This window comes from Perognathus longimembris, chromosome 18 (genome assembly GCF_023159225.1).
Source record: "Perognathus longimembris pacificus isolate PPM17 chromosome 18, ASM2315922v1, whole genome shotgun sequence".
Taxonomy (NCBI): domain Eukaryota; kingdom Metazoa; phylum Chordata; class Mammalia; order Rodentia; family Heteromyidae; genus Perognathus; species Perognathus longimembris.
The window spans coordinates 523,147-550,603 of record NC_063178.1 but is presented as its reverse complement, the minus strand read 5'-3'; the positions used below and the strand labels follow the sequence as shown (position 1 = coordinate 550,603).

General features: G+C 46.5%; 1 protein-coding gene across 1 annotated transcript in view; it reads right to left on the bottom strand.

The window, feature by feature from the left end:
• Galnt2 (polypeptide N-acetylgalactosaminyltransferase 2) overlaps positions 1-27,457 on the bottom strand; it is a 101,770-nt gene that overhangs the window by 29,827 nt on the left and 44,486 nt on the right. Inside the window, exons 2-3 of the mRNA XM_048367946.1 lie at positions 23,741-23,834; positions 11,515-11,668 (exon numbers count right to left, since the gene is read on the bottom strand). Of these exons, the coding sequence (XP_048223903.1) occupies positions 11,515-11,668; positions 23,741-23,834 (248 nt within the window). The remainder of the gene's footprint in view (positions 1-11,514; positions 11,669-23,740; positions 23,835-27,457) is intronic.

The following is a 27,457-nucleotide window of genomic DNA, read 5'->3' as shown; positions in this document are numbered from 1 at the left end:
TCAATAGACACAGGGTGGCATTTTTCATCCTCAAATCAGTCAACTGAGCCAATTCAATGGGGCCTTCTCACCTTTCCCTGTTCTCCCTAGGAAGTCTGTCTTCCATGAGTGTCTGGAAGTCTCACCGAGCTCTGGGAACATTTTCCAGAATTGGGAGATGTGCTGATTTCACCTCATTTTATTAAAATTCCTTTACATAATCCCAAAGCATCGAGTTTTTCTAAGACTTGGTAATCGTCAGTGCCAGAGGGGTGTCATTCTTAAGGCAGAGGAATAACAAGTAAAAGTTGAGCACAACATTGTGTGGGTTGGAGTGTTTCCAGCTGCACAGTGAGATACTACTTAAGGAACGGTGGCTGTTCTCTAAAACAGTCCTCATCTTCTGCAAAGCCATTTGAGCCTTGTGAAATAATAAAAACGTTTTTATTGCCAAAATTTTCTTTTGATGGCATTTATCCATACTTTCAATTTCTTGAAAAATTACTTTTCCTACAAAATTACTCATTCCATTTGTTCCCCATTTATTTGTATAAAACTATATTTGAAATTCTTTATAATCCTCATTATGTCTGCTTTTTTATTTCTCGTGTTAATCTTTTTTCCCACTAATTTTGTTCACTGGTATCCTTAGAGAATATTTTTTACAGATGAACTTTCCGTCGCCCTCTCTTACTCTGCTGTGATAGGTCACTGGGTTTTCCTCTTACAATCATCACATCCTTCTGCTCGACATGTCCAAGCTGCTCTACCTAAGGACAAGGGTGGACTGTGAGTCCAATCAGTGGCGACAGGATGGCAGAGGCAATGACTGGAAAAGAGAGGGAAGACTCCTGCTTCCATCTAATGCTGAGGTGCACTGCTATGGCTCATCCTCTGTCTCTCACACCAGCCCAGAACCAGGCCAGATGCTCAGGGCCCAAATCTTAATAATGGAAAAAAACATCTTGAAATAGGCTCTGTTGCTTGTGTATGGAGAAAAGTGAGGTGGTGCTGACATGGGAATGCAGGCTCTGAGCTGCATATTCTCTGTCCCACTGAAAGCATGCCACCCTTCCTATCTCAGAGGAAGGAAGGGAGGGAGGGAAGGAGGGAGGGAGGGCAGGAGAGAGGGAAAGGAAAGAAGGAAGCAGAGAGGGAAGGAGGGAGAGAAAGGAAATAAGGAAGGAAGAAAGGAAGGGAGGGAAGAAGGAAGAAAAAAGAAAGTGGATGGAAGAAGAAAGGAGGGAGGGAGGGAAAGAAAAGACAAAGAGGAAGGGAGAAAGGAAGGGAGAGAAAGGGAGGGAGGGAGGGAGGGAGGGAGGGAGGGAGGGAGGGAGGGAGGGAGGGAGAGAGGGAGGGAGGGAGGGAAGGAGGGAAGAAGGGCCTGTTGTCTGTAGGAGGGTATCCCCACAGGAGGTTATAGCACCCTCGCCTGTCTCTGCTGTGCAGTCAAGGTTCCTGCTAGGCTGGAGTGGATGGCTGGTCACTGACCTGGCATAATATTCTTTAGAACTCCAGGTGGATTCAGGCATGAGTGGCTGCTTGAGAGTCATAGATGTCTAGTCATCACAAAGTTTGGACAGTGTAGAGGGAATCAGACTCACCCACAAAGCAGGTGCCTGACTCCTGCTGCTGCCTGCATTCCGAACAAGTGGGCCTGGATTAGGTCCAGGGACCTGACCCTCACAAAGTCTCAGGCCACACTGACACAGGCCGCCCTTGACTCAATTTAATAAATACTTGCTGCTGACCACAGTACTGCTTTACAAGCTTTGGAACCACACACAAAACTGATCATACTGAACAGCACCCAAGCCACAGGAACTTGGATGCCCTAAGTGTGCTTCCCACCATCTTTCGACCTCCGGACCCCAGCATCCATTAGACACGGATCAGCTTGCCTGTATTGTGCTCTCCTGTGGTACAAAGTTTTGGAGCCAGCACCTGGAGACAGAATACCAGCCCTGGGAAAAGCCTTAGGCACAACAAATCCAGTTTTCAGTCTAGAACTGTGGCAAGGAGGGGAGCTGGAGACCCTGCTCCCCACCCAGGCTGGATGCCTCATAGTCTAGCACCTTCTACTCCCCCCAGCCCACCCAGAATAAGATGGGTTGTGCCCCATGTCAAGATGGGCTGCTCTGGAGTCTTCCCAAGTCCAGGGAGCCATGGACAGTATGTGAATTGAAAATGGAAGAAAAGGAGGAAAAGCAAAGCGGCTGACAGGTGGCTGTATAATGTTCATTCAATTATAAACGGTTCTTCATAATCCTCCAGACAGCAATGAGGGCAGACATCCGAGCCCTTCCACTGCTTTCTAAGCAGCCCTGGTAGCAACAGAGCCTGTTCTATGATGGTCTTTTAAGACCAGGCAACGAAATTCTAAGGCATGTAAAGACCTCTACAGGACTCTAAAATTAAGCTTCTTAAAGCCTGGCCAACAGCAGATTTAAAAGTGAAACCACCTTAGGCTTGTCTCATTTAGACATCATCAGGGTGATGTAACAGCTTCCCCTCACACAGTGCGCCTCCCACTTGCACTGAGATGGAACTGAAGTGGTTCTAGATGAAATGCCCTCCTGGGCCCTAAGCAATGGTTCTGCTTTATTCCCTGCTCTGCCTCCGTGGGCTCCAGAGCAGAAGCCACATTCACCAGGCCAGTGTCCCACCAGACGTTGCGAGCCCCACTGGGCGTGGACAGTGATGCTGAGCACACGTGCAGGTTCTCTGCTGGAGGAGATGGATGTCTGGCCTCCATGGATCTTTCAGCAAGCCATCATTTGATGGGATAAAACTGCCTTTCACTCAAGAGCACTGTGTGCTCTTTAGTTGCCTCCCTCATTACAGACACTAAATTTTAACAGAAAACTTTTTCAAGAGTCAAGAGCTATAGGAAATTGAAAAAGTAACAACCCTGGAGGAAGCCATGACTCTTCCATAACACCCAACGAGTGCACTTCAGCCAAGAGCTTACTCTATTTGCCCTTTGAGCTAGATGGAGTCATTTCTGGGAGCCCAGTTAGCTATTGTCCTTTAAACTCTTTCCTCCTGATGCCAGGCAGCTTCCTGAGGTAAGGAGAGTGGCAGACATCAGTTCTCTCCAGTCCCCAAAGGCTGTGTTGGTCCTCTCTTCCCACAGAAGGGCAAGTGGCATCTGAGCACGAGTGCACAGACCTGGCCTTGAAACACAAGAACCACCATGCAAACAGTTGGGGTGTCCTGGCTGCCCTGCCACACCTCTCCAAGCAAACACAGGCAACCAGCCCATTGTCTTCCACCTGTTTTACTCTCGGGAAAGAAATCACCTTCTGTTGCTGCCAGAGCAGCACCCTACTGTGACAGATGTGATATGTGCAAGTGTTGGGCATATGGCTCCTGGACACTGGCAGTCACTGTACTTAAATCTGGACCTCAGTATACACCTGGGGGAGCATGGGCTCTTTGGAGCACACAGAACCCATCCCCTCATGCTTTTCTGAAAGATGTCGTTTTAGGTGACTATGAATCCAAAGGCGGGACCTGACTGACATGAGACAAAGTCCATTTTCCCAGCTGCCCCCTGGTCATCAGTAGCCAAGCTGAATTCTGGTCTGCAGACTGTAACAGTTCCCTGGAGGGTCCCAGTGAGTCCTGCTCTGCAAGACCACAGAGCCATAAAAGAATACCATCTCTGCCTCTTTGCTTCCTAACTTGAAAGTGACTGGGAGGTCCATACAGCCTCCTGAACTCTGCAAGGCAAGAAGGACCCTGAGTCTGAAAGCCCCCAATGTCTATGATGGGCTTGGGGAAAATCCATGAGGGTATCCACACTGGGGAAGAGCCCAGCCTGGGCAAGTCTCCACGGCCACCTGAGCTTCCAGTTCCACCAGTGCAACAGAAATCTATTTTGCTTTAAGTGTCCTAACGGATAGCAAGACCGCAATGAGATAGCTTCAGGCTTCTCTTGGTCATAATGGAGCTCAATGACACAGTAAAACAATTTGTATCAGACTTTAAATGAGAAAGCTTGACACAGGAGATTAGTACTGTGAATATAGCTTTCCTATGCAGGTTGGAGGCCATTCACAGGTAAGCAAAGGTGTAGAAAATATTATAGTCATACAATGAGACTCTCGCTCTTCTAAAAATGAAGCGGATGAACTCATAACACAAAACAGTAGAAAACATTAAACGGTTCACCAGCACAGTCTAATAGACTTGTGTAAATATTATGCAAATGAGAAGTTCTTAAAAGACGGTATTTCAATACTTGACAACAATCTGTGTCTAATCTCACATAATATCAACAAAACCAGAAAGTAGGTGGGAGAAAGTAAAAGCATATTAACTCCTCATTTTAAAATATGTAGTTTTATTCTTGGAATGAAACCAGGACTTGTCTAGTCTAATTGTCATTTTTATAAACAAAAATCTCAACTAATTCAATTAGAATAAACCTTAACCAGTAAGAGAAAGAAACCCAAGCAACAAAAGACCACCAAAGTAACATAAAAAGAACATAGTGTCTACTCAAGAGAAGGAAAATGATGGAAAAGATAGGAAAGCATAAGGAGAAAACCCAAAAAACCAGGATGACATTAAAAAACAAAAACAAAAACAAAAAACTAGGTGACAGATGAAGCCTGAAAGTGGTTGAGAGTCTGTGAAGCCCCAGACTGTCAGGCCAGTGTGGGAGGCAGGAGGCAGTGTGAGGTCCCTTGTAGGAGATGACCCACCACGGTCAGGTGTCCCCAAACCCATGCTGGAACCACACTCCTCAGTGTGGCTGTGCTGGAGGGAGCTTGGGGGAGAAGTTGGGTCATGAATGTACCAATGCCCCCTTGGGAATGGGTGACTGGTGCTCTTATTTCTCCTGAACTTGCCGGTGTCTGGTTCATTTTTTCACCTAGAGCTGAAGTAGAACAAAGCCAGAACTAGAGGCTGAGCAGATGCCTGGCCACCATCTTGGATTTATGTCCTCCAGAAACATAAGCCAAATCGACACATTCCCTTTATACACCATCCCATCTCAAGTATTCTGACATAGTAACAGAAAACAGATTAAGACATATCCTAAAATAGGACAAATCCTAAAAATGAAAAATCTTAACACAAAAATGTCAAGAACAAGAAAAATAAAATGGGATATTTTATGTTAATGAAGGTAAAATCCATAAATACACATACTTTCTGTGCAAATCACAGTATGAAAACAGATCAAGCAGTGTTAAAATAACAGACTAAGCATTAAAATAACAGATTAAGCAGTGTTTAAATAGATTAAATGCATTTCTTAGAAATAAACAGAATCCTTGACATTGTGGAAGCATGTCAGACTCTGCTAGGGGGGCAAGTGATTTTGGACAGCATCAGGCTGGTTGAATAGGAAGACTGTTCATTCTGAAGCACTACTGGTACTACTGGCTTCTGGCAACATGCCTCTGAAGGATGAGCAGAGAGGAGCTGTAAGATGGTCTCTACAGCCAGGCTGAGTTGCTTACACCACATCCCTGCTACTTATAGACAAGTATGAAACTTCAGATTCTCATCTACAAAAACACAAAAAGGGTAATGACCAAATCCCAAGTATGAAACTTCAGATTCTCATCTACAAAAACACAAAAAGGGTAATGACCAAATCCCAAGCTGGCCTAGAACCATGATTTCCTGTCTCTGATTCCTAAGTAGCTGAGATTACAGTGTGCTCCACCAAGCCAGACACAGTGAATTTTTCTTAAGCATCTAAAGAGATTTACATCTTTGTTCTACATTCATTTGAGAAAGCACAATCATGAAACCAAACCTGGTGAAGGAAGAAGGATGTGAAGGAAATAGTAGGCAGGTCAGATAATTTTTAATCTTGAAACTAAAGATAAGACTAGTAACAAAACTCAGTCATACATTGGGAATAAATTTTGATACATCATCAGAACCAAATAATATACTGTCATTGCAAGTTATATTTTCTTTCAAGTCAGTGAGCAGAGATTATAAAATATTCATCTCAATGCTGTTGGCATTAAAAAAGAACATCCAGGTCCATTACCAGACAACTAGCTATATAAACCTGAGCTGGGATGTAGAGGCTATTAAGAATGAAAGCCTATCAGCAACCCCAGGATGTTTCCTGAATGTTACTGAGCGATAAAAGTGGACAGCTGGCTGTGTAAACTGCCTGTATATAACAACTGGAGGATGGACAAGTCAGGAAGGGTGTTCCCAAAAAGGGAGGGGGGCAGTGAGCTCCTTCTTTTTTTTGTTCACAACCAATGTACTGTGGGGCTTGAACTCGGGGCCTTGGTGCTGTCCCTGAGCTATTTTGCTCAAGGAAAACACTCTACCACTTTGAGCTACAGCTCCACTTGTTTTTTAAGTAGACAATTGGAGATAAGAGTCTCACAGGGACTTTTCTGCCCATGCTGGCTTTGAACCACGAGCCTCAAGAGCTCAGCCTCTTGAGTAGCTAGGATGACAGATGTGAGCCACCAGCCCAGCATGTATCTGTTTTTTAAAAGCTACTTTCAAAAGAAAAGTTTAAGAAATCATATATAATAAAGGAAAGAGGACATGGGAGGTTGTGACACAGGTTAGCCATACAAGATGAACAAACCCATGTGGACCACTGGTATTCAGGCAGTTAGCTACGCTCTAAGATAAGGTTTGGTCACCATCTCACCTCATTTTCTGGGGGTGGCACTGCTCAAGTGAAGACATGAGCTAGCACTATCTGGCCTCTAGGGGGCACCCTGTACACAAATGAGCCAGAGGTTACCTTTGGGAATAGCGGTGGTCCTTGGCAAGATTGCCCTAAATCCAGAGAGTAGGTGGTGGACAGAGCGGGCCAGCAGTTATCAAAGAGGCCAACTGACCTCAAGGTGACTTCTGAACCACAGGCCTTGCAGAAGTCAAACTGAAGACTGCTGGGGGTTCCATTACCCTTCATAGCCTTTCTCCTTAAGTTCACTTGGGGTAATTAATCTAATAAACCTCCCCTGTCATTCTGTTGTCTACCAACAAAGGCCTGTAGTAATCTACAATAACAAAATTATCTTTAAAAAGTAAGCCTTGTGGAAAGCTAGGTATCACATGTTGTGCAAAATCTACTTGTTGAATCTGTGTGGTAGTCAACTCTGGGTGAACTATGCCCGTGTGCTTTTTTATCCTACTTGGTATGAATGTGAATATCTGTTTTGCCACAGGAGTATTAGTGTGTCAGAGCACATACAAATTCTTATCCTTGGGATTAAGAGTGTTACTTAATAAATGTGCTTTCATCATATACCTACCTGGATTTTAAAGAAAATCTGAGTCCCCTGGAAGCTGAACAAGGAACTAGAAATGGGTGTGACTGAGGTGGGACAACGCTATGGTATGGGCCAGTGGGGGTGGTTCCTGAAGAAGAGATAAGCTGAGTCTTGAAGGCCAGGGTCCTCACTGAGAAGGTCTGCAGGGTCGATGAATGACCTGTCCCATATAAAGATGTATGTGTGTCTGCAGAATGCTATCTCTCTGCCAGAACACACAGGCATCAGGAGGCCTAAGCAGGGCCACCACTGTGGGATACTTGTGCAGACAAGGGGGAGGTGTCATTGCCCTGGCCATGTTTCACTCTATGGAGAGGTCCTCCTGCCTCCTGCTGCCTTCTGTTCTCCTCTGGAATGCAGTGTCTGGGTACCATTCTGGCAACAGAAATCAAGTTCTTTCTAGATAGTAAACACGCTGGCCTCAATTTTGTGAGCTCCTAGAACTGAGCAATACCTTCTGTTCTCAGTCATTACCCAGCCTCGGGCATCTTGTGATAACAGTAGAGACAGATCAATGTCAACACTTCTCACGATGCACCTTCTGTCCTCAGGGCCTGTGACAGCATTCCCCTGCAGCATCCCCCCCCCCCCACCATCCTCCCACATACATTCCCCTGCATGCCACTCCTGCCCAGATTTTCATGACCTTCGCCTAAGAGCAGTAAATGGCAGAGCTACTAACCAAAGCTACACCACCCAACTTCTACCACTCAACTTGTTCAGGGAAAAATGTATACTGCGTTTGGATTCCATGTGAAACACTCTGGTGTCTTCCTGCTTTCGGTGATGGTAAATAAGGTTTCTTGCTTAGATTAAGCAGTGGGGAAGCACTGTCATTGTGACAGATAAACAAAGACCAGCCATGTACCAACACTGGCTGAGCCAGAGAAGTGTCTTCCCCACTGTGATGCTCTGGTGCTGCCGCCCTTCCTCCCCCCCTGTATGCTGAGGCCCTGGTACTGCTGCCCCCTGGAGAGGGGCAGGTTTGGGGCAGCTCGCCAGAGCAGCATACCCTTCAGAAAGAATGAAAGATTGGCACGTGTGTATAAGATACAATGAGACAGTCCAGGGTCCCCCACGCCTGTGCACTCATCCAGATCTCAGTCCCTCTAAGGAAAACTCCCTACTCTGGTGACTTCACAGCCAACCTCATGCTGGCTGGGTCCACATGAGAACTTGGCATCCACTGTGTTTATTCTCCAGAGTAACAATGAGAAGTTTATCCCCACTCCTGGCGAAGGCCTGTCAAAACACCAGCCGAGAGAGAATCCCTCCCTCCAGGGACAATGCCTGTCTCTTGCTTCAATGTCTTCAAACACAAATTTAAACAATGCCCCTGAGAGTGTGACCTCTCTCCAGCAGTGCTGGAAGCAGGTGACTCAAAAGGTGGTCAGAGTTCTTCAACTTCTTCTAAATAAAATGTGGGCTGAGCAACCATGGAGTGCAAACCGAGTGAAGACAAGGTGCTACTGATGGAAAGCCCTCCATAGGGCCACTTGCTCTCTTACGTGGTTCCTCTGTGGGGTATAGCTGGGCACCCTATTCTCAGGGCTGTCTTGCAGTTTGAGAAACAGACATGTTTCAGAAGCTCACAGTTTATATTACTGTAAAAAAAAAAAAAGCAGTAGTGGCAATGCAGAGACAAATGTCTGAAGGCTGGAGACCTGTTCTTTTCCCAAGTAGTTCTCATTGGCAAAGGATTTAATGAAACAAACAAAAAGGAGTGGTGTTTTGGTAGCGGGGAAAAGAATGAACAAAGATAATATGTTTCCCAAGGCTTATTTAATTTTATTTCTATAAACAATCTCAAAGTAAACCATGTCAGTTTTTCATGGCCAAGAAAATGAGAGCCCATAAACTTTCTGTTTCTGCGTGACAGAACGGAGGCCAACTACCTGCATCCTGATAGACTGGGGGGGCGAAGGGGGGGGGACTCCAGATTCTCAGTATACCATTTGTTCTTGAGGCTCTGAACCCGATTCTACTTGTCCTAAGGTTATGGAGGTAAACCAGAACCGCACCCTCACAGCTGAAGCCTCTTGTCCTCCACCTTCACTTCTCTGTGACTCCTGATGCCACTAATAGTGCCCATCTGTCACTCCCTTGACACTATTTCCTGAGTGCTAGGTGCCAAACACCATACCTGGATGTGACAAGTCACAATTCTGATGGGTAGGGACAGATTACAAGGAGTACAGTGAAGCATGGTTGTGGTAAGCACAATGGAGGAAAGGAAAGGGAAGGAATGGGCTTTGGGCCAGGGCTTGGAATGGTCCAAGGGCCTTGCTGGGTGGTCTTCAAGCATCATTTCAGGGGAGAGAACAACCCCAATACACAGTTTAACCTCTACAGGGTTGGGACAGAGCAATGTCCTATCACCTTGCAGGGCCTAGGGTCTCCACTCAGGCCCTGGGGCTCCAGATGCTATGCTCTGAGTTAGCCTTCACCTGGACCCCTTCCAGGGTCATCGCTTGGAGACCTCTTTCAAACTCACAGCAGGGGAAACTGAAGAGACAGGAAGGTTACATATGTACTACCCCATTAATCACTGGGGCGGAGGTGGGGGGGCAGAGGCAGGTTGGTGCCCTCCACAGACCTCAACAAGGTGGCTGGGACCACACATAGAGGATGTGAAATGCTCTTGTCCAGGTGCCCTCTGTGTGGACTTCAGGTAGGATTTAACTCATCCCTCATAGCTGCTGCTTTAATACATGAGAAGGAGTAAGACACAGTAGCTGGGCTAAAATTAACCCACCACAGGAAGAATATTTACACATTTGTTGAACAAACTCCCATTCCCAAAACATTGAAAGAATATGGACACACAGTTTGGGGACCTTGAGGAGACTTACAAGGAGGCAGCTGAAACACTCGACCTCCTGTTGGTAAGCCCCAGAAAGGCCCTCCCTGTCTCTAGCTCAAGAGAAGAGTGTGACATCAGGATGGGAAGCCAGCTCTTATGGCAGCTAGAGGCAAGAAACATGAGCCCCCCTCCAGAGCAACACTGACCCGGCCTTAGGTAAGTAGCTATGATCCATCAGGTAAGTTACAAACATTTTTTTTTTTTTTTTTGGCCAGTCCTGGGCCTTGGACTCAGGGCCTGAGCACTGTCCCTGGCTTCTTCCTGCTCAAGGCTAGCACTCCGCCATTTGAGCCACAGCAGCGCCGCTTCTGGCCGTTTTCTGTATATGTGGTGCTGGGGAATCGAACCTAGGGCCTTGTGTATCCGAGGCAGGCACTCTTGCCACTAGGCTATATCCCCAGCCCAGTTACAAACATTTTAGGTTCCTTGATTTCCACTCTGCAACTCAGTCATGGGACAAGAGGACCTTCTGAGCACAGTTGTGGGGGAGAGGGCAGTAGAAACACCTATACCTGGGGACCATCTGGAAAGCCATACCTGGGAGGACTGTAATCTGCCTCACACAACTTGAGCAACCAGTGTCTCTGAAAAGCAGCTTTGCATGGGTGAAGACCTACCCAGTACCAGGGCAATGGTGGACCTCCGTAGGTAGCTCCTTCTCAGTGAAATGGGCAGTCACCAAGAATTCTAGCATGAAGGTACAAATCAAGAAACCCATCAAGTTCCCAGTGATGCTATAGGTCAAGGGAAAGTAAGGGCTATATCACCTACTCAGTAAGTGGTAGCAAAACATTGTACAGAGCCTGCAGAGGTGCTGAGCTCAGAATGGCAGGCTCTAGCTAGCGCCCACCACCTCCCAGCCTCCGATATCTGAAGAATACATACAGCGGGATACAAACCTGACCCTGTCCTTTAGCACCAACACAGCAGAATGCAAGAGGAGCCTTTTCTTTACCACTAGGAGGGCAGTGTCATGGGTCTCTCCTAGGCTTCCTTTCTACTGGATTTAGCCCTGATTTTACTGGGTCCTTGGCTTCCTTTCTCTAGTCTCCAAATACTTTCAACTCACACAGTTCCAATAGTAGGAATTTAGATTTTTCTTCCTCTCAAGATTGTGAACAGTAAAAAGTTCTCTATTTTGTATATCAGTTTTTGAAAAAACAAGTAATCAGCAAATATAAGGCCAATACAACTTTCCCCTTCTAGTCCTACCTCTGGCCAGCAGCCTCAGGCCTCTGCAAAGATCATCCCCATAGCTCAGGAGTGTCCTGGACACCACTGTGCTGGACCAGCCCACTCGAAGTGCTGAGGGTAAGGGGAAACCCTTGCCTGATGGGAGAAGATGGCCCTCGCTTGTCTGAAGGCAGGTGACACATGTGTGGCAGTACTTACTGGTCATGCCGGGTATCAGGAATGCTTCTGTCCATGCGCAGCTTGTCGCTCTCCACCTGATTGAACTTGTTGCGGGCGTAGGGGTCCTGTCCTGAGCGAACCATGGTCCCTCCGACATATGCTTCTTGATTGAAGTCGGGCCACCGTACTTTCCCTGGAAGGGGCAGAGCACACGTTATGGCATTAGAGGACAGGAAACCAGTACGTATCTCAGAGCAACTTGGGTGTTCATTCAGGAAAGAGAGGCTGTGGTTGCTCCATATGATGGCAATTTTAATAATAATAATAATGACTAGCAAATTTAAAAAAAAACAGCCTGAACAAGCACCTTCATGTTTGTAAGAAAGAGAAGCAAAGTGTTTACAGTGAGGACATGAAAGGCTGAGAGCCCAGAGATCCACCCAGTGAACCAAGTAAAACCAACGCATTTGCAAACGTAACTGGGGTTTGTGGGGAGAGATACTCCATTCATCTGCCTTCCTGGAGTACAAGTGCAAGTGCAACAGAAGGTGTTTCACCATGCCACCTCAAAGTGCAAGTTCATACTCCTGGGGTACTCTGTGGCACTGAGACGACCAAGTGAGTAAGCCCAGCAGCAGCATGATGGCCTTCTCTGGACTCCCAGCCTAGTGGCTGGTGAAATACCCCAGAGGGCAATCTGCTCCAGTCCCATCGCCAGAGGAGACCAATGTGGATGAGAGGAGGGAAGGACGGCATGGGCACCATGTTTCATGGAGGGAGGAAAAGTATGGGTGCCTTGTCCCATCGCCAGAGGAGATGGATGTGAACGGCAGGAGGGAGGGACGGCATGGGCACCGCACCACCCAAACTGGGGAATGCTGCCTGTTCTTTCGGACCCATTCATCTTCATGAAAACCCTGCTCTTCTCCACACATAGCTATGCCCCATAAAGAGCTTCTAAATCTCATGGAGTTTCTGGGCACTCCATTTTCACTACTGTGACCATTCTGTAATACATGATATATTTGCATGCCTTTCTTAGGTTCTGAACCCAACAAGGAGGAAAGGTACCTTTGCTCCTACAGTACAAAGAACAGGCTATTAGACACCCCAGTGAGCCCTCCTTCGGGGCTCCTGTGCAGTTAAGACACCTGACTCCACAGAGAGGAAGTGAACAGTGTAGTTCTGAGAGTCCATGCTATGCACAGCCGGGATATGGCCGATCTTCCTTGAGAGAACGTGGTCAAAGCAGGTTGGCCAGCACGGACAAGTGGAAGCCTAGAGAATGAGGCTCTCTGTCAAAACATTCCCCCAATGGCATGCACAGACAGCTGAGAACTGAGAGCCAAGCAATCTGGCTCAGGACACAGCAGAGCAAGGAAGAGAGTCCTACATTTATAGGCTGCCTGTATAGGATCCCAGCATCTCTAAGTTTTTCAGAAAGTTTTGAAAATTAAAAAGTTTAGGAAATATGAAAATCTAGTGAAAATGGGTAGGCTAAGTAAGCAAAGGGCTAACAGAAAACCTCTGCTGTGCCACCCGGCATGGTGTCAGTCCTCTCTGGTATGTGACCCAGCACGGAGGCCACAGTGCCTGTCCACTTGCTGGCAATGAACCCACTCCCAACCCCTCAGCAGTCCAGTGCTGGATAGGTTCTTGAATTCCTCATTTGGTCCTAGGACACTCATGGAAAGCTCTCTCCCGGGTGCCTAGGAGGCCTACCTTGGCACCAGGACACGTCCAGAACATGGTTCTCAGCCAGTGTGACTGGCTGTGTGGGGTCAATGTGAGGTCAGGCCCACAGGGGACATGGACTCCAAGTTCTCTCAGGGAGCACTGTGCCGTCTCCCTTGCCTGTGCTCACTCCCATCCTCAGACCCCTGCAGTGCTTGAGTCAGCTCTCCTGGACACGGCAGGCAGAGGCCTGGCCTGGGACCCCCAGCGGTGCATGTTCAGTGACAGAACAAGCTAAGAAGCCCCTGTCAAGGAAGCTCACTCTAAAGCTAGTCCTGAGACAGAGGCACGGGCACTGAGAGAGTATGGCAGTCTTCTCTGTCCTTTTGCCACTGTTGATCTCTGATAATTTGCGGAGGCCATCCTGGGGAGAGGCCTGGCTAGCAGCAAGAGTGCTCCTCACCCATCGGCAAACCTCAGTCCGAGGCCTTTGAGTGTGGAAAGCTGAACAGACACAAATCAGTACTCACACCCCGTAGACACAAAAACAATGCCCAGAATAAGGGAGAGCTATGGTCACTGTCACCTCTGGAGAGGAGGGATAGATGAGACCCCACACTAGTCTGATAAATCCTCGCCAGGCTCTTTAGAAGGGCCTCAACCCTAAGGTTAGTGCTGTGAAGAAAACCCTCATTTGCTGCCTACTCTGTCCAGTGTCCTGTCCCAGCCACTGCCCACCCTCTTCCCCCAGGGGCCCTCCCTATCCTCCTCTATGACTTCCCTGGTGAATCCCCCGCAGATGTTCTGTCCTGTCACAGCACAAAGTCTGCCTGGTGTCCAGTGCCTTTTCCTTCCCACAACTCAAGAGCTAGTTCTACAGGTAGGACTCTCCTTCCAGAGTCTTTTGGTTCCTGTAGGCACACTTGTCCCAGTGCCAGCGGTGAGCCTGGCACCACGGGAGGATGCTACACTGCTTGGGACCTGGGCAACAGGGACAGTGTATTCAGGCCAGGAGGATCCTTGGGGCCACTCGGCCCTCCATTTCACAAGGCTCATTTTAGGCCCTAAGAACCCACACCCAGTGAGCCTCTGAGGAGGTGGCTGGCTTTTCAGTGTGGACTGCTTGTCTCTATATTATTTGTATTGGTAAACTTTGATTTACAATAATGCTACATTTTCAAACAATGCTACTTCTTAAGAATTTTGCTTTTACTTTAAACTTCATACTTGAACAACAACAATTTAATCTTATTTGATTCTGAACTTTCGAAGAGCTAATGTGGTGTAGAGGAACCAAGCATTCAAGCATACACACGAGGCTGCTAGGTTAGAAACATCCTAGGTGGAGGTCCCGACCCATCTGCTTGGGGCTCAGTGGGCTGCCCACCATTGCAGGTGGCTGGGGGAGGAGGCCTACAGGGCAGGTGTCTCCCAGGCACAGGAACCTAAGAGCTGAGGCAGGCTCAGCTCTAAGCTGTGGGAGACTCAGATTCTGTAAAGGTGCCAGCCCTGGGGGAGGCCGTGTAAACAGGCCAGGCCACTTTGTGCAGAGGCCTCCTCTTCTGGAAAGCAGCCAAGGAAGGGAAAGAAAACCTGTTTTAAACCAAAGACAGCCTCTGAGATTTATTTTAACCTCTTGGTTGATCTCAAATTGAATGTAATTTTCCTGCACTTAAAAGAAAAGCCTCGCAATATTCTTCCTCTAGAAGCTCATAATGCCACAGCACAAAAGAAAAGACCAAGCAAGGCCAGGATTACAAACAAATATATCCATTTCAATGACATAGGCATGAAAACAATACTTGGTATTTGTCACTGGATATCTTGTATGACTAGAAATTTTCTTCCCCCATGAGAAACTGTCTTCTAAAATGAGGAATTCTAAACTATTCATCATCCAGGATGAAAAAGCCCAGGAAACTAAAAAGATGATGAAAAATAATATAAAAGTCTAAGAAAATACCCAATGTTACAGGAGAAATATTCTTCATTTATTGTAAAGAATAGGTGGTATCCAAACATCTAAAATAAACTACTGAAACTGTTATTTAAATGATAATTGCAGGAGAAGCTAAGTTTCACTAGCAAGGCTTAAATTTTTCATATATGAATCTTCACAGATCTCTTCTCTGAATTTTAGGTGCTTTTGTTTTTGAGAGAAAGTGTCACTATGAAGCCCAGAGTGACTAAATCCTCAATCTGCCTTCTGCCTCCTGCCTCTGCATCCCAGATCCTGGGGTTGTAACCCAGGGGCACGGCACCATGCCCAGCTATTCTCTTAAATTTGAAAAAAAAAGATCTTTATTTTTCTTCTATGCATGACAGTGTCTAACTACAGTATACTTGTTCAAGGTCTCCACCAATCTCCTTTCTACTTCAAATGCCAGTCAAAATATCAAGTGAATCTACCCTCAGTGGGCAGATGGGAAGGGCAGGAGGAAGAGAACACAAAAACAGTGGCCTCCAACATTGCTACTTCAGATGGGAAAGCCTCACCCTACCATAACCCACAGAACACATTGTTACCTTAGCTCCCATCTCCCATCTCTTAGGAGTTACATATTCCAATGTATGATGTCAAATCCAGATTCTTCTTGGCCAACCTGTGTTATTTCAACCAAGCTTGATAACTCACTCTGAGTTAAACTGAAGTGAAACAATCAAGAAGTAGTCCCACACAACTGTGCACTTCCTACCTGGCTGGCCCCCTCCAGTGTTACCAGGACCAATGTGCACTTCCCACCTCGCTAGCCACCTCCACTGCTCCAGGGAGAGTGTGGCCTCTCTAGCCCTTACCTGCTGCTGGTGTGAGAGTGTCTGTGACTTTGAGAACACTTGCTCTTCTCTGCTGAAATCAGACACTGCATGGGTTAGAGTTAGAAAAAACTAGAGACATGTCTAGGCCTGTGAAATTCTCTTTCAAATGTCCAGCTCGCAAGCCAGACTCATGCCTGTAATCTTAGCTACTCAGGAGGCTGAGATCTAAGGATCATGGGTCAAAGCCAGCCCAGGCAGCAAAGTATGTGAGAATCTTATCTCCAATTAACCACCAGAAAACCGGAAGTGGAGCTGTGGCTCAAAATGGTAGAGTGCTAGACTTGAGCAAAAAAGGCTCAGGGACAGCACCTAAGCCCTGAGTTCAAACCCCACAGCCAAAAAAAAAAAAAGTACAGCCACTTTCTGAGTCTCCAGCCACAACAGCTCGTTTCATAGAAGCCATTTGGCAGACACACTAGCCTGCTGCTGTGGGCTTCTTCATCTGACCACAGAAGCTGTTTCACTGTCTTCCACTTTCTGGGGTATCAAGGAAAAAGGAGAAAAGGACATTCAGCCTCTTTTGCATGGCAGCCTTCCAAAAAGCTGGAGATCACAATTCCATTTTCCTTTCCAAGCCCTCTGTAGCAAGGCCTAGTTACTGTAAGTACTCCTTCTTGGATTCTGCTTCCACCCCACCCCATCACTGTCAGCCAGGCCAACACTGACCCATCAGCATCTCTGAAATCCCGTGCCCAGAACAGAAGGCCTGCAGTGTGAGTAACAGCCCCTGACTGCAGACCCCTGGCTTACTAACAAGCCCAGAGGCAGTTCTGCTCTCACAGGCCACAGCACTTCCCACTGCCTCTGTCTCCTTTCTTACTTGTTGCAGTGGGAAAGGATGACAATTTATTTCCTCTAAAGGGGGCAAAGAAATGGGACCCCTGTGGAAGACAAGATGGTAATTAATGCAAAACAAAAACCCTTTAAAATACATGCTGCCACTGACCTTGCAGTTTTGCCTTCAGGAATTTATTTCAAGGAAATAATTATGAACATATAAAGTCACCTGAAGGAAACTGGGCCTTGCTGAAACATCTAGCTGTCTACAGTTCAGCAAGGCAATGGTGACCGTTGCTGCCACCATGACAGATGCAGTATGAATATGGGAGGTGTCTATGGCCTTGAGAAGATACACAGGCTATCATCTAAGCAAAAAGAACAGCATGGCTGCATGTGTAAAAATGTTCATGTGAGCTGCCAACAGGGCCCATGTGCAGAACAAGGCCTGTCTTGAAAAAGCAGACACTGGAGGATGTCTACTCCAGAGCTCCAAATTTTCTGTGCTAGGAGGGCTATGTGTGGGAAACACCTCAGCGAAGCCCCCAAGTCTACAGGAAAGGCACTCATGTGTAAATGATCTATACTTTTTTTGCAGGAATGCATGGAAAGACCCAACTCTGAATGTAAATTTGATTCTAGGACCTGTGGGCAGAGAGGCCTAAAGCTCCCGTGGCTGACTTCAGACATGGAGAGGTTGAGGCTCTACAGAGTAGGGTCTAGTGTATCCAGCTGGAGCCGAGACGACTCCCCAACCACTGGGGTGGGGTGTGCCTGCCTGGGGATACGCCCTAAACGGGTCTGGAGAAACACATGACTGGAGAGCAGCAGTGGCTATTTTTGGATGCTAGGCTCAGTGTGAACATAATTATCTTATTTTTATTGATTGGATTTCTTAAACTTTAAAAATGTTCTACTGATCTTAATTTCTTAGATGTTTCTCTGTAGCATTCTTATCAAGGCATTCCTTTCCTAAGAGCACTAAAAAGCTCCTTTTCTTCTTTTTGACGACATTGTATAGGCCATTAGGCCTCACTCAGACCCAGTCCCAGGACTGGTGTAGCCTGAGCCTCCCCACCTGCACAGAGTTCTGCTAGAGGTCAGTCTTCCAGGAGCCATGGTCCTCAGAGATACAAGGGTGGACACTCTGATGCATGCGACAACTTGGTGGACCTGGAAGACACTCAGCTCAGCACCAACGACAAACAATGTCTGGTTCCCCTGTGTGAGGTTCACAGACAGGAAGTGAAGTACAGGGTGCAATAGGTAATGTGGGAAGTAAGCAACTCGATTTAGCTAATGGTGAAATTGCACAGTGATGTGAATAGACTGTGGTTAAAGTAACTACAGAGGCACCTGTGTCGGGTACCAACATATCACATGCTTAACAATGGTTCCTGCGTACTTTACCACAATTCTAAAGACACAGGCTCCACAATTAGCCGAGTTCAGGGACCATTTCCTGGATGTTGCAGCAATGCCAAATGAACGGGTAATAGGGCTTGTTACACCCTTCCCTGGGGAGGTGGGAGGCAGAAATGCCAAGCCATTTCCATTAGGATCAGTGGCCGTTAACACTGATGAAAGCCTGTCTGTCCCCCATGCCATTCCCACTCTCTTTCAGCCGCATTGTTTTGTTCTGAGAAAGCAATCAATAGTCTGGAGGGAGAGGTGAAGCAATGAGACCAGAAGTGGATGACAGGACCTCTCAAAGGGGGTCTCTACTTTCTCAATTCTCCTAATAAGCCTTGCTCTTTTACAATAGGAGTGAAACAAGAATGACACTAACGTGCATGAAGCAAAAAGAAAAGCTGCTGTGAGAGACCATGCTGACCAAGGATGAGATCCCTTAATAGAAACCGTATCACCAGTTGTCCAAAAAGACAGGTTTGGCCTTCCAGCCTACTGCCCCAGGTCTCAGTACTGGCTGCCTTGCTTGTCTTGTGGTTCTTCTCAGTGTTGGCCCTGCCACCAGCTAGGTGAACACAGGATTCACAAATGTACAGACCCTCAAGGAAGCAAGGAAGAGGAGGCAAGAGGGACCAGAGGACGCTTGTTTTCCACATCAAGAGGGAAAAGAGGTAAGATTCATCTCCATCAGGTGGATGTTCAAAATGTGAGGTCAATCACTGACTCTGCTGTTGGGAGATTGCACTTGATAAACGGGCCCTAATCCCAGAATGGCTAAGACAGGCGTGAAGGATGTCTGAAGACCCAGGCTGGCTGAGAGGAGAGAGGTTCCCTCCTAGAGAAAGGCATGGCACAAAAGCTCAGAAGCCAGACCACGGAATTCTGAGGCACAGCAAGGCCACTGTAGACTGAGAAACTGGTGTGAGATGTGGGCCATGAAGGTCTATCCTTCTGCAACAAAGAGAAAGGGCAGCTTGTCACCCAGGCCCAGACACTAGAGAAACCAGTAAGATAGGAAGGCAGCAGAACCACAAGACCTTAGAGCTACAGAAGAGAAAAATGAAATCCTCTTTCTGACTGTCAAGGCCAAAGAATCATTGGCACGAAGAAGCCTAGGCTCCCAGGCCAGTGTCCTTGTTCTAGGACCTGACTCCTGGCAGACTGGTATCCTCATCCCCAGGCCATGTCCTCTGGCTCCTGGATTAGTATTCTTATTCCCAGGCCCTGACTCCTGGCTTCTAGAGCTGGCATCCTTGTTTTTTAATATCCAATACTCAATTTTCAGCCCAGTGTCTCTCAGGCCTGGCTCCATGTGTCAGGGTCTAGGGACATTCCTGCTCTCAGGCCTGGCTCCGTGTGTTATGAAAGCCTTCTGTGTCAAGTCCTTCCATCCACATGCCCACCACTGCAGTGTGTTCAACACAGAAGACAAGGCTCTGAGCTTCCTGAACCACACACTTACATGCTGGAAACCACTGTGGGTGGCAGACCCTGCAAATCATAAAATCCATGCTGACTCAGCCACACTTTGGAAAACACATTTTTGAATCATGTAGTAATTTCTTTTTTGTTGTTGTTAGTCATGGGGCTTGAACTCAGATCTTGGGCTCTATCTCTGAGTTCTTTTGCTCAAGACTAGCCCTCTACCACTTTGAGCCACAGCATCACTTCTGGTTTTCTAGTGGTTAAATGAAGTTAAGAGTCTCACTGATTTTCCTGTCAGAACTGGCTTCAAACCATGATCCTCAGATCTCAGCCTCCTGAGCAGGTAGGACTATAGGTGTGAAACACTGGTGCCTGGCTATAAAATAATTTCTAAGGGGGGGAAAAAAAAACATGAATGTGCTGGTTTGAGAAAAGGTTTCAGCAGGGAATTGGGAATTCAGCTGGAAAGAGAAAGCTCTCTAGAGAACAGAAGAACATCATTAATAAAGAACAGAGGCCCATCAGTACATTACTCTTTTTCTAAAGGTAAGAAAGTCAAGCACACACAAGACTGTGAAAAACAGTGCCAGTACACTCTCTAAGAGACAGAGTTTAAAGAGAAACTCTCATTGTCACCTCTAGATTTTGGGGGGAAAATCTACGAGAACAGGATTTCTCAGTAGACAACATGAAAAGGTCTCTCATTAACCCATTCAGTCCAAGTCCACCTGCATCTCCTGTTGCAGCAGCAAGGAGGAGCTCAGCTGATGATGCCTGCCTGCGAGATGCCTGGATAACACATGAAGAGCTCTGCTGGCTTTTGTGACTCAGATGGAGTCCCTGGGTGCAGGGATGCTCAGGGCCAGGAAGAAGATGGTAACATCCCATGTATTGGACAGACAAAGGAAGGGGAGCAGGAGCTCACCAAACCAGTCCAGTCATTCATGAATACAATTCAAGTGTGAGAGTCACAGCTTCACCCTAACAAGTTCAAAGATGAACAAACTACAAAGTCAACCTTTCCTAAATGCATTAGAGAAGAGAAGCCCCAAACTGGAGAGAGCAGAGTGCAAACACAGGGGGCCTTAACCTGCAGGACAGAAACCTAGGAACAAAGAACAGAACGGTGGGGAGCCTGGGGGAGGGGGAGGGAACAGGAACCTCTCCACCAAAAGTTGATGTTTGGAGGACCCTGAGCAGCAGAAGCCCCAGCATGTCGGCAGAGCAAACTCAGGAGATGGACCCCAGGGGTTCTGGCAGGGGAGCAAAGGGGACCAGCACTGACCTGTGTGGTAAAGGGACACTGAGGTACTCAGAGCCTAGAACCCAGGCTCACTAAACACTTCCTTACTACCTTGCCCCTACTGCAAAGGACCACTTGCCAGCATCCCTTCTGCCTATTCATGCCCCACTTCCATTTTTAAAAATATACAATGCGCACTAAAACACTTAGAAGACATGGTAATAACAGGAAGTAACAACAGCAAAGGATTCAATGTTTATGTATATTTGATATGAAGATGCTCATGTAATCTTGTGTGTATGTGAAGGGAAAGACAGCAGGGAACAGGAGAGGAGTCCTTGTGTGCTCTCATTGTAAGGTACATGTGCTATGCAGGATGCAGTAGTACAAGGAACAGGAGTCCTACTGTGCTTTTACTGTAAGGTACATGCACTTCCTGTGATGTAGCAGTGTGATTAGAAAGGGGACTTGGATTAGCTGCACTCATGAATGTTGCAAACTCTAAGGATACTTAGGAAACCACTAAAAATGTTGTTTAAAAAAAGTGAAATCAATATGCTAAGAAAGGGGAAAACATGAAATCATCTAAAATGCTCAATTAAGAATGGAAAAGGCAGAAAAGGCACAAAGGATAGAAACAGGAACTAGAATTAGAACAAAAACCAGTAACCAATGTGGTGGATATTAAATCATCTGTATTAGTAATAACTTTTAAATGTCGACTATTTAAATGCACTAAGAGATAGATATTGTTAGGGTAGAATAAGAAACAAGACCGGAGCTGGGCACAGTGGCAAGCACACAGGAGGCTGAGGTAGGATGACGGTAAGCTAAAAATATCAGCCTCAGTGACATAGCATGATTGTGTCTTTTTATTTTTGCCAGTCCTGGGACTTGAACTCAGGGCCTGGGCACCATCCCTGAGCTTCTTTTGCTCAAGGCTAGCACTTTACCACTAAACAGCATTCCCAGCCCCGTGATTGTGTCCTAAAAAAAGTAAAAAGTAAAAAGATGGAAGAAGGTATGTCAACACAAATCAAAAGAAGTGTACATAAATAAATCTATGAACTTCTCACAGAGGAGACTTCAAGCAAGGAGAAATTTCTAGAACTAGAGAGGAACATTACAGAAAGCCAACAAGTCAATTTGCCAACAATCATAAAAGCTCCCTGAATACATGAGCACCTAACAATATGAGGCAGAAACTTACAGAGCTCCAAGAAAGAGCAGATGAATCCTCTCTTATAGTTGGAAATGTCAACATTGATCTACTACTAATGAGTAGTAGATCCAGCAGGAACAGCTGAACTTAACAGAAGCAAGAAAGAAACCGGGTATAACTGATGACCACAAATTACTTCACTGGACATGTGAAATACACTTGATTTCTTTAAATTTCCATGAGACTTTCTCTAAAACAGATATATTCTGAGACATAAAATATACCTTAATAAATTTAAATGGATGAAAATCAGCTGGGTACTGGTGGCTCACTCTTATCATCCTAGCTACTTGGGAGGCAGAGATTGGGAAAATGGCAGCTCAAAGCCAGCCCATGCAGAAAAGTCCATGAGATTCCATATTAATATAAGCTGGACTTGGTGATGTGTGCCTGTCATACTAACTACATGGGAAGGTAAGATCAAGAGGACAGTTCCAGGTCAGCCTAGGCAGAAAAACCCCTGACTCCTATCTCTAATTAACCAGCCAAAAGCCAGTAGAGCTTGGCTCAATGACAGAGTGCCAGCTTTCAGTGAGAAGCAAAGGAACTCTGTGTTTGTGTGTGTGTATCTGTCTGTCTGTCTGTCTGTCTCTCTCTCTCTCTCTCTCACATACACACACACAAACTTTATGCATGTGTAGGTCAAATAGGAAATATTAAAGTAGTTTAAGTAAATGAAAGCAAAAATTCAATTTATCAATACTTGAGGAATGCAAAGGAAGCAATCACAAAAAAATCTAATATGTGATTACACATATTAGAAAAGAATCTAGGTGCTGAACATAGTCCTACCTTGTGTCCACACATTATGCTCATCGGTACTTACTGAAATGAGATGACACCTTGTGCTTACACAAAATCCTGTACATGACACTGATGGCAGCTATATTCATAATAACCAAAATCTGATGCTATGAAAAGTCCTTCCATATGTAATGGAAAAATAAACAAACTATGGTACTGTGGAATATTTTACAACACTAAAAAGAAATGTGCTACCAAGTCACAAAAAGACATGAAAGAACCTTAAATGCATATCACTAAGTAAAAGAAATTGTTCTGAAACAACTGTGGAGTGTGTGAAGTCAACTGTATGACAGCCTGGAAATGCAGAGCTGTACAGTGAGATCTGTGATTGCTAGAGCAGGGGGTGGAGAGTCAAGGGGCAAACAGGCAGAGTACAGAGGATTTTAGGCCCCTGTAGCTACTCCACAATACTGCAATGGTAGGTCCATTTCCCTAAAACTCACAGGATGTGAAAGGTCAAGAGAGTGACCTTCAGTGTGAATCTGGGCAGTGGCTAATTGTCAATGCAGATCATGGTTTATAACAAATGTCCTACTCTGGCCATGACAGGCTGTGTCTGTGTAGGGCAGGGGAATAAGGGAACTCAATCTTCCCACAATTTTGCTGTGAGTCTAAAACTGCTCTAAAAAAATCATCTATTTAAAAAATACACATCATTCTGTTTCTATTTAATTCTATTTTTCTCTTTCACTAATTTTGGTTATCACTCTCCCCACCCCTCCTTGCAATAGAACTAACAGAATAAGAAAGGAAATCTTTTGAACAGTATCTGCCAGCTTGAGCCATTACCTACCCATAACCACTTGTTAAAAGCAGCATGTTTAACTCATTCATTCAGTCACTCCAGCAAAGCAAGAAGGCTCACTGGCTACTGGACCCAGACATAGTACCTGGAGGGAGGGTCTCCACGCTCTGTGCTTTCTCATCACCGTTGCTGTGGTGCAGGTCTTTCTTTTTAATGGAGTCAATTTCATTCCAGTCCTCCTGGAGGAATAAAGACAACAAATTAGTTGGAAGATACTGAAGCATGCCTTTATGCATCAGTTCCATACATATGCTCTCTTAGGAAATGGTCAATGCAGTCAGCCCAGGGGATGAATGGTGAGTGGGTGAATTCCCACCTAAGGGCCTTTTACAAGGTCAGAACCCAAAGGAGAAAAGTGTGCAGTGTCCTTTAGTGGAAAGCACTATCCTCCCTTGCCTCTAGGCTGCACATGCTCAGAACACTGCCCTGGATCCAAAAGCTTCAAGGGCAGGCAAGGACAGCAGGGAAGGTGGACTAGACTGAAGATGTGCCATGCAGTCAAGGCCATGGAAACAAAGGTGGCTATGAGACAACTCAGGTGACTCTAAGCACATCCTTGAAGGTCCTAGGAGCTCCCTAAGTGGTTGCTTTAAGTCTGGGTGTTTGACACACAGAGTGGGGTGGCTGGGAGCCTTCTCTGGGACTCCCTACTAGAGGCCAGAGAGTGGACTGCCAGGGTGTAGATCAGCAGAGCAAAGACTGTGTGAAACCAGATCAAGACACAAGCTCTGGTAGAATATATCCCACTCATCTGGGCAAATGTTCTGCTCACCAACATTAAATCAAGCTAAATAACAGCTCCACAACCACAGAGCTAAATGCATTTTCCACCCTTTTGAATCTGATTTGTGAATGAAATAAGAAAGGTTTCTACACAGAATACAAATCAGAAGCGTCCTCTGGGCCTACAACTACAGACCAGCCATTTCTTCAGCAGATGCTGTTAGGAAGCTGGGCAGCAGAAGCCACTCCCTGGGGTTCAGCTAGCTCTCAGGACCAGGCTAGCACCTCTGCAGGCTCTTTAAAATCTAAAGTGAGACTTTCAAGAAGGCAACCCTGCAGGGGTGGTGACTCACACCTGTAATCCTAGCTACTCAAGAGGCTGTGATCAGAGGATTCAAGATTCTATCTCAAGTCAGCTAGCAAAATGTTGGATTAGAAATGTGGCTGAAGTTGAGTGCCAACCCTGAGTAAGAAAGTCAAGTGAGAGCTCAAGGTCCTGAGTTCAAGCCTCAACATGGAGGAGGAGGAAGAGGAGGAGGAGGAAGAGGAGGAGGGAGGGGGAGGAGGGGAGGGAGGAGGATAGGGAGAGGAGGAGAAGGGAGAAGAGCGGGGAGGAGAGAGAGGGAGAGAGGGAAGGAGGGGGAGGAAGAACAACAACCCCCTGGACACATCTTTCCCAAATGCAAATACTGAGAAGTACAGTAACAAGAAGGAACTGATCTTAGTCCTCACTCTCAGAGCAGCTTTTCCTCTTTCCTCCTGCAGCTTCTGCAGTGGGCAGTAAAGCCGGGTTTATCACACGGGCCCTGCATAGGAGGTGTTGGGCCAGACCCAGACTGCATGGGGAGAACTCCTACCCAGAACGAGGCCTCACTCGGGCTCCCCAGCACCCCAGTATTTTCCTATCCCATATGTAAAAAATGTATCCAACCACATATGTTTTTCTAATTTAAAATTTTTCTTCATCAGAAGTTCACACCTGTAGTCTCAGCTACTCAAGAGGCAGGTATAGGAAGTTAGGAGTTCTGAGAGGGGCCTGGGTAAGCAGGAGAGCCTATCTGAAAAACAAACTAAAGCAAAAGGACTGAGGATATTGGCTCCAGTGGTAGAACTTGCCAAGCAAGCCCAAGGCCCTGAGTTCAGTATTCCCTGCTATAAAAAGATTCCAAGAAGATGCTTGTAATTAGTTTTTGAGATTATCTGGCCATAAACTTTCAAGCTATAATTGGCAATCATCTTGCAACAGCCATGGTTGCTGCATGAGCAGCAGAATCAGCTGTTGATCAATGGCTGCACGGTGACCCGTGCTATGTGGGAAAGCAGACCAGCGGGTCATGAAGCTGCCTGAGCAGCACGGTGAAGACTTTTAATTACGTGCTAATTCTTATTTTGTAGACTGCTCATAGTATTTTGTGGCTAACAACCCATCCCACACCAGACATCTGGCCCCTCATAAACATTGGCTGGCTACTGGTTCACACCATTGAACCTCCTCCTCCCACCCCATCAGCCACACCCACAGGGTCACAGGCAGCTCCCAGGCTTCCCAGCACTGATTTCTCTCCTATGTTTTAACTACAGTACCTTACAGTAATATCCACTTTTTCATCAGAGCCGAGTTTTGATAGCTGCATAGTTGTGCAAATACTTCTATGCTCAACATTCAGAATGGCTCCATCCCCAAGAGACCTTCACATACATCAGACCATAAGGACCTCTAACCTCCTACGATTCTCTAGAATTTACCTTTTCCAAAGTGGAAAAGGAATTACCCAGGCTGAATTACCCACCCAGACTTCTTGATGAGCTTCTTATGCAGGCGAGTCTGAGAGCCGGCCACTATGTATTGCAGCAGATGGTGCTCACGCCCACTGCCAGGAGCTGGGCGCATTTGCACACTGCCTCAGTGACAGTTAAGTAGCTGCTAGTTTGGGAAAATATAAAGCTATCGATAATTCCATTAGCACATGAATTTCCATTACCCTTGGATAAACACAGGGTGGGAATGCTGGTCAATATGTGAGCAAGTGTTTAGGTATGCAACAAGCTGCCAAGTTGTCTCCCACAGCCACTGAGTCATCTGTACCTCCTCTAGCATCATCAGAGTCCCACTAACTTCCTCCATATCCCCACCAGCACTTGTTACATTTGCTTTGATTTTCAAAACCATTCCACCAGGTGCATGATGGCATAGTACTTACTCTGTTCTCATCTGCCTTAATAGTGCTTGCTGAAGGCAGGTACCAAAAATTCAAGAGGTCAAACAACACAACGAATGCTGATGTCAACACTGCAACATGAGGTCCCTGCTAACACCTCATCAGGGGCTTGATCACTTCTCCAGATAACCATGCAAACCAGGACTAGAGTCAGAAACATGGGCTCAACACCTCGCCAGAGGCAGAGTCACTTCCCTAGATACTCACACAAACCAGGGCTACAGTCAGAAACGTGGTCTCTGGTACTAGGCAAGCCTCATCCCATAAACACTAGAGCAGCTCAAAAGGACAAGGACACGGAGCAGCCACAGTGATATCTTTTTCTCTACTACCCCAATCCCCAGCTCTGATAAGCACCCCTCACTCTCCTTTCTACCCACTCTCCAGGCAGAAGTCAAGGCCACCCAGGTCCACTTGCATTTGAGTAGCTAACCTCAAGAAACAACCCGGTGTCACCATGCATCTCCATGATCACCCACAGACTGCTATGCCAGGGCTGCTCCACTGCACAATGAGCCCTTTCCACATGGGGGCCTCTGTGCTGTATGGCGGGGTCATCCTGTGCCTTGGTGCCTCTGTGCCACAGGGCCGCTGCTCTCTGACACAAGCACCAATGATGCTCAGCACTATGACAAGGACTTTCTGCTCAGATAGGTCTGCCCTAAATTCAACCCTCGATTCCAGTCAAGATGGGCCACCAGCAATCCCCCATGTGTTGCTTTCCTTTATCTGTGCTGCTTGCTTGGAGCCCAATGTGGGTTTATAACCCATCTTCCTCCTAGAATGATGTGTGTTGGGGACTGCAAGCCTTACTCTACCCGTAAGGCTATCCTAGGGGAGTCTACTGGTTACAGAGAAGA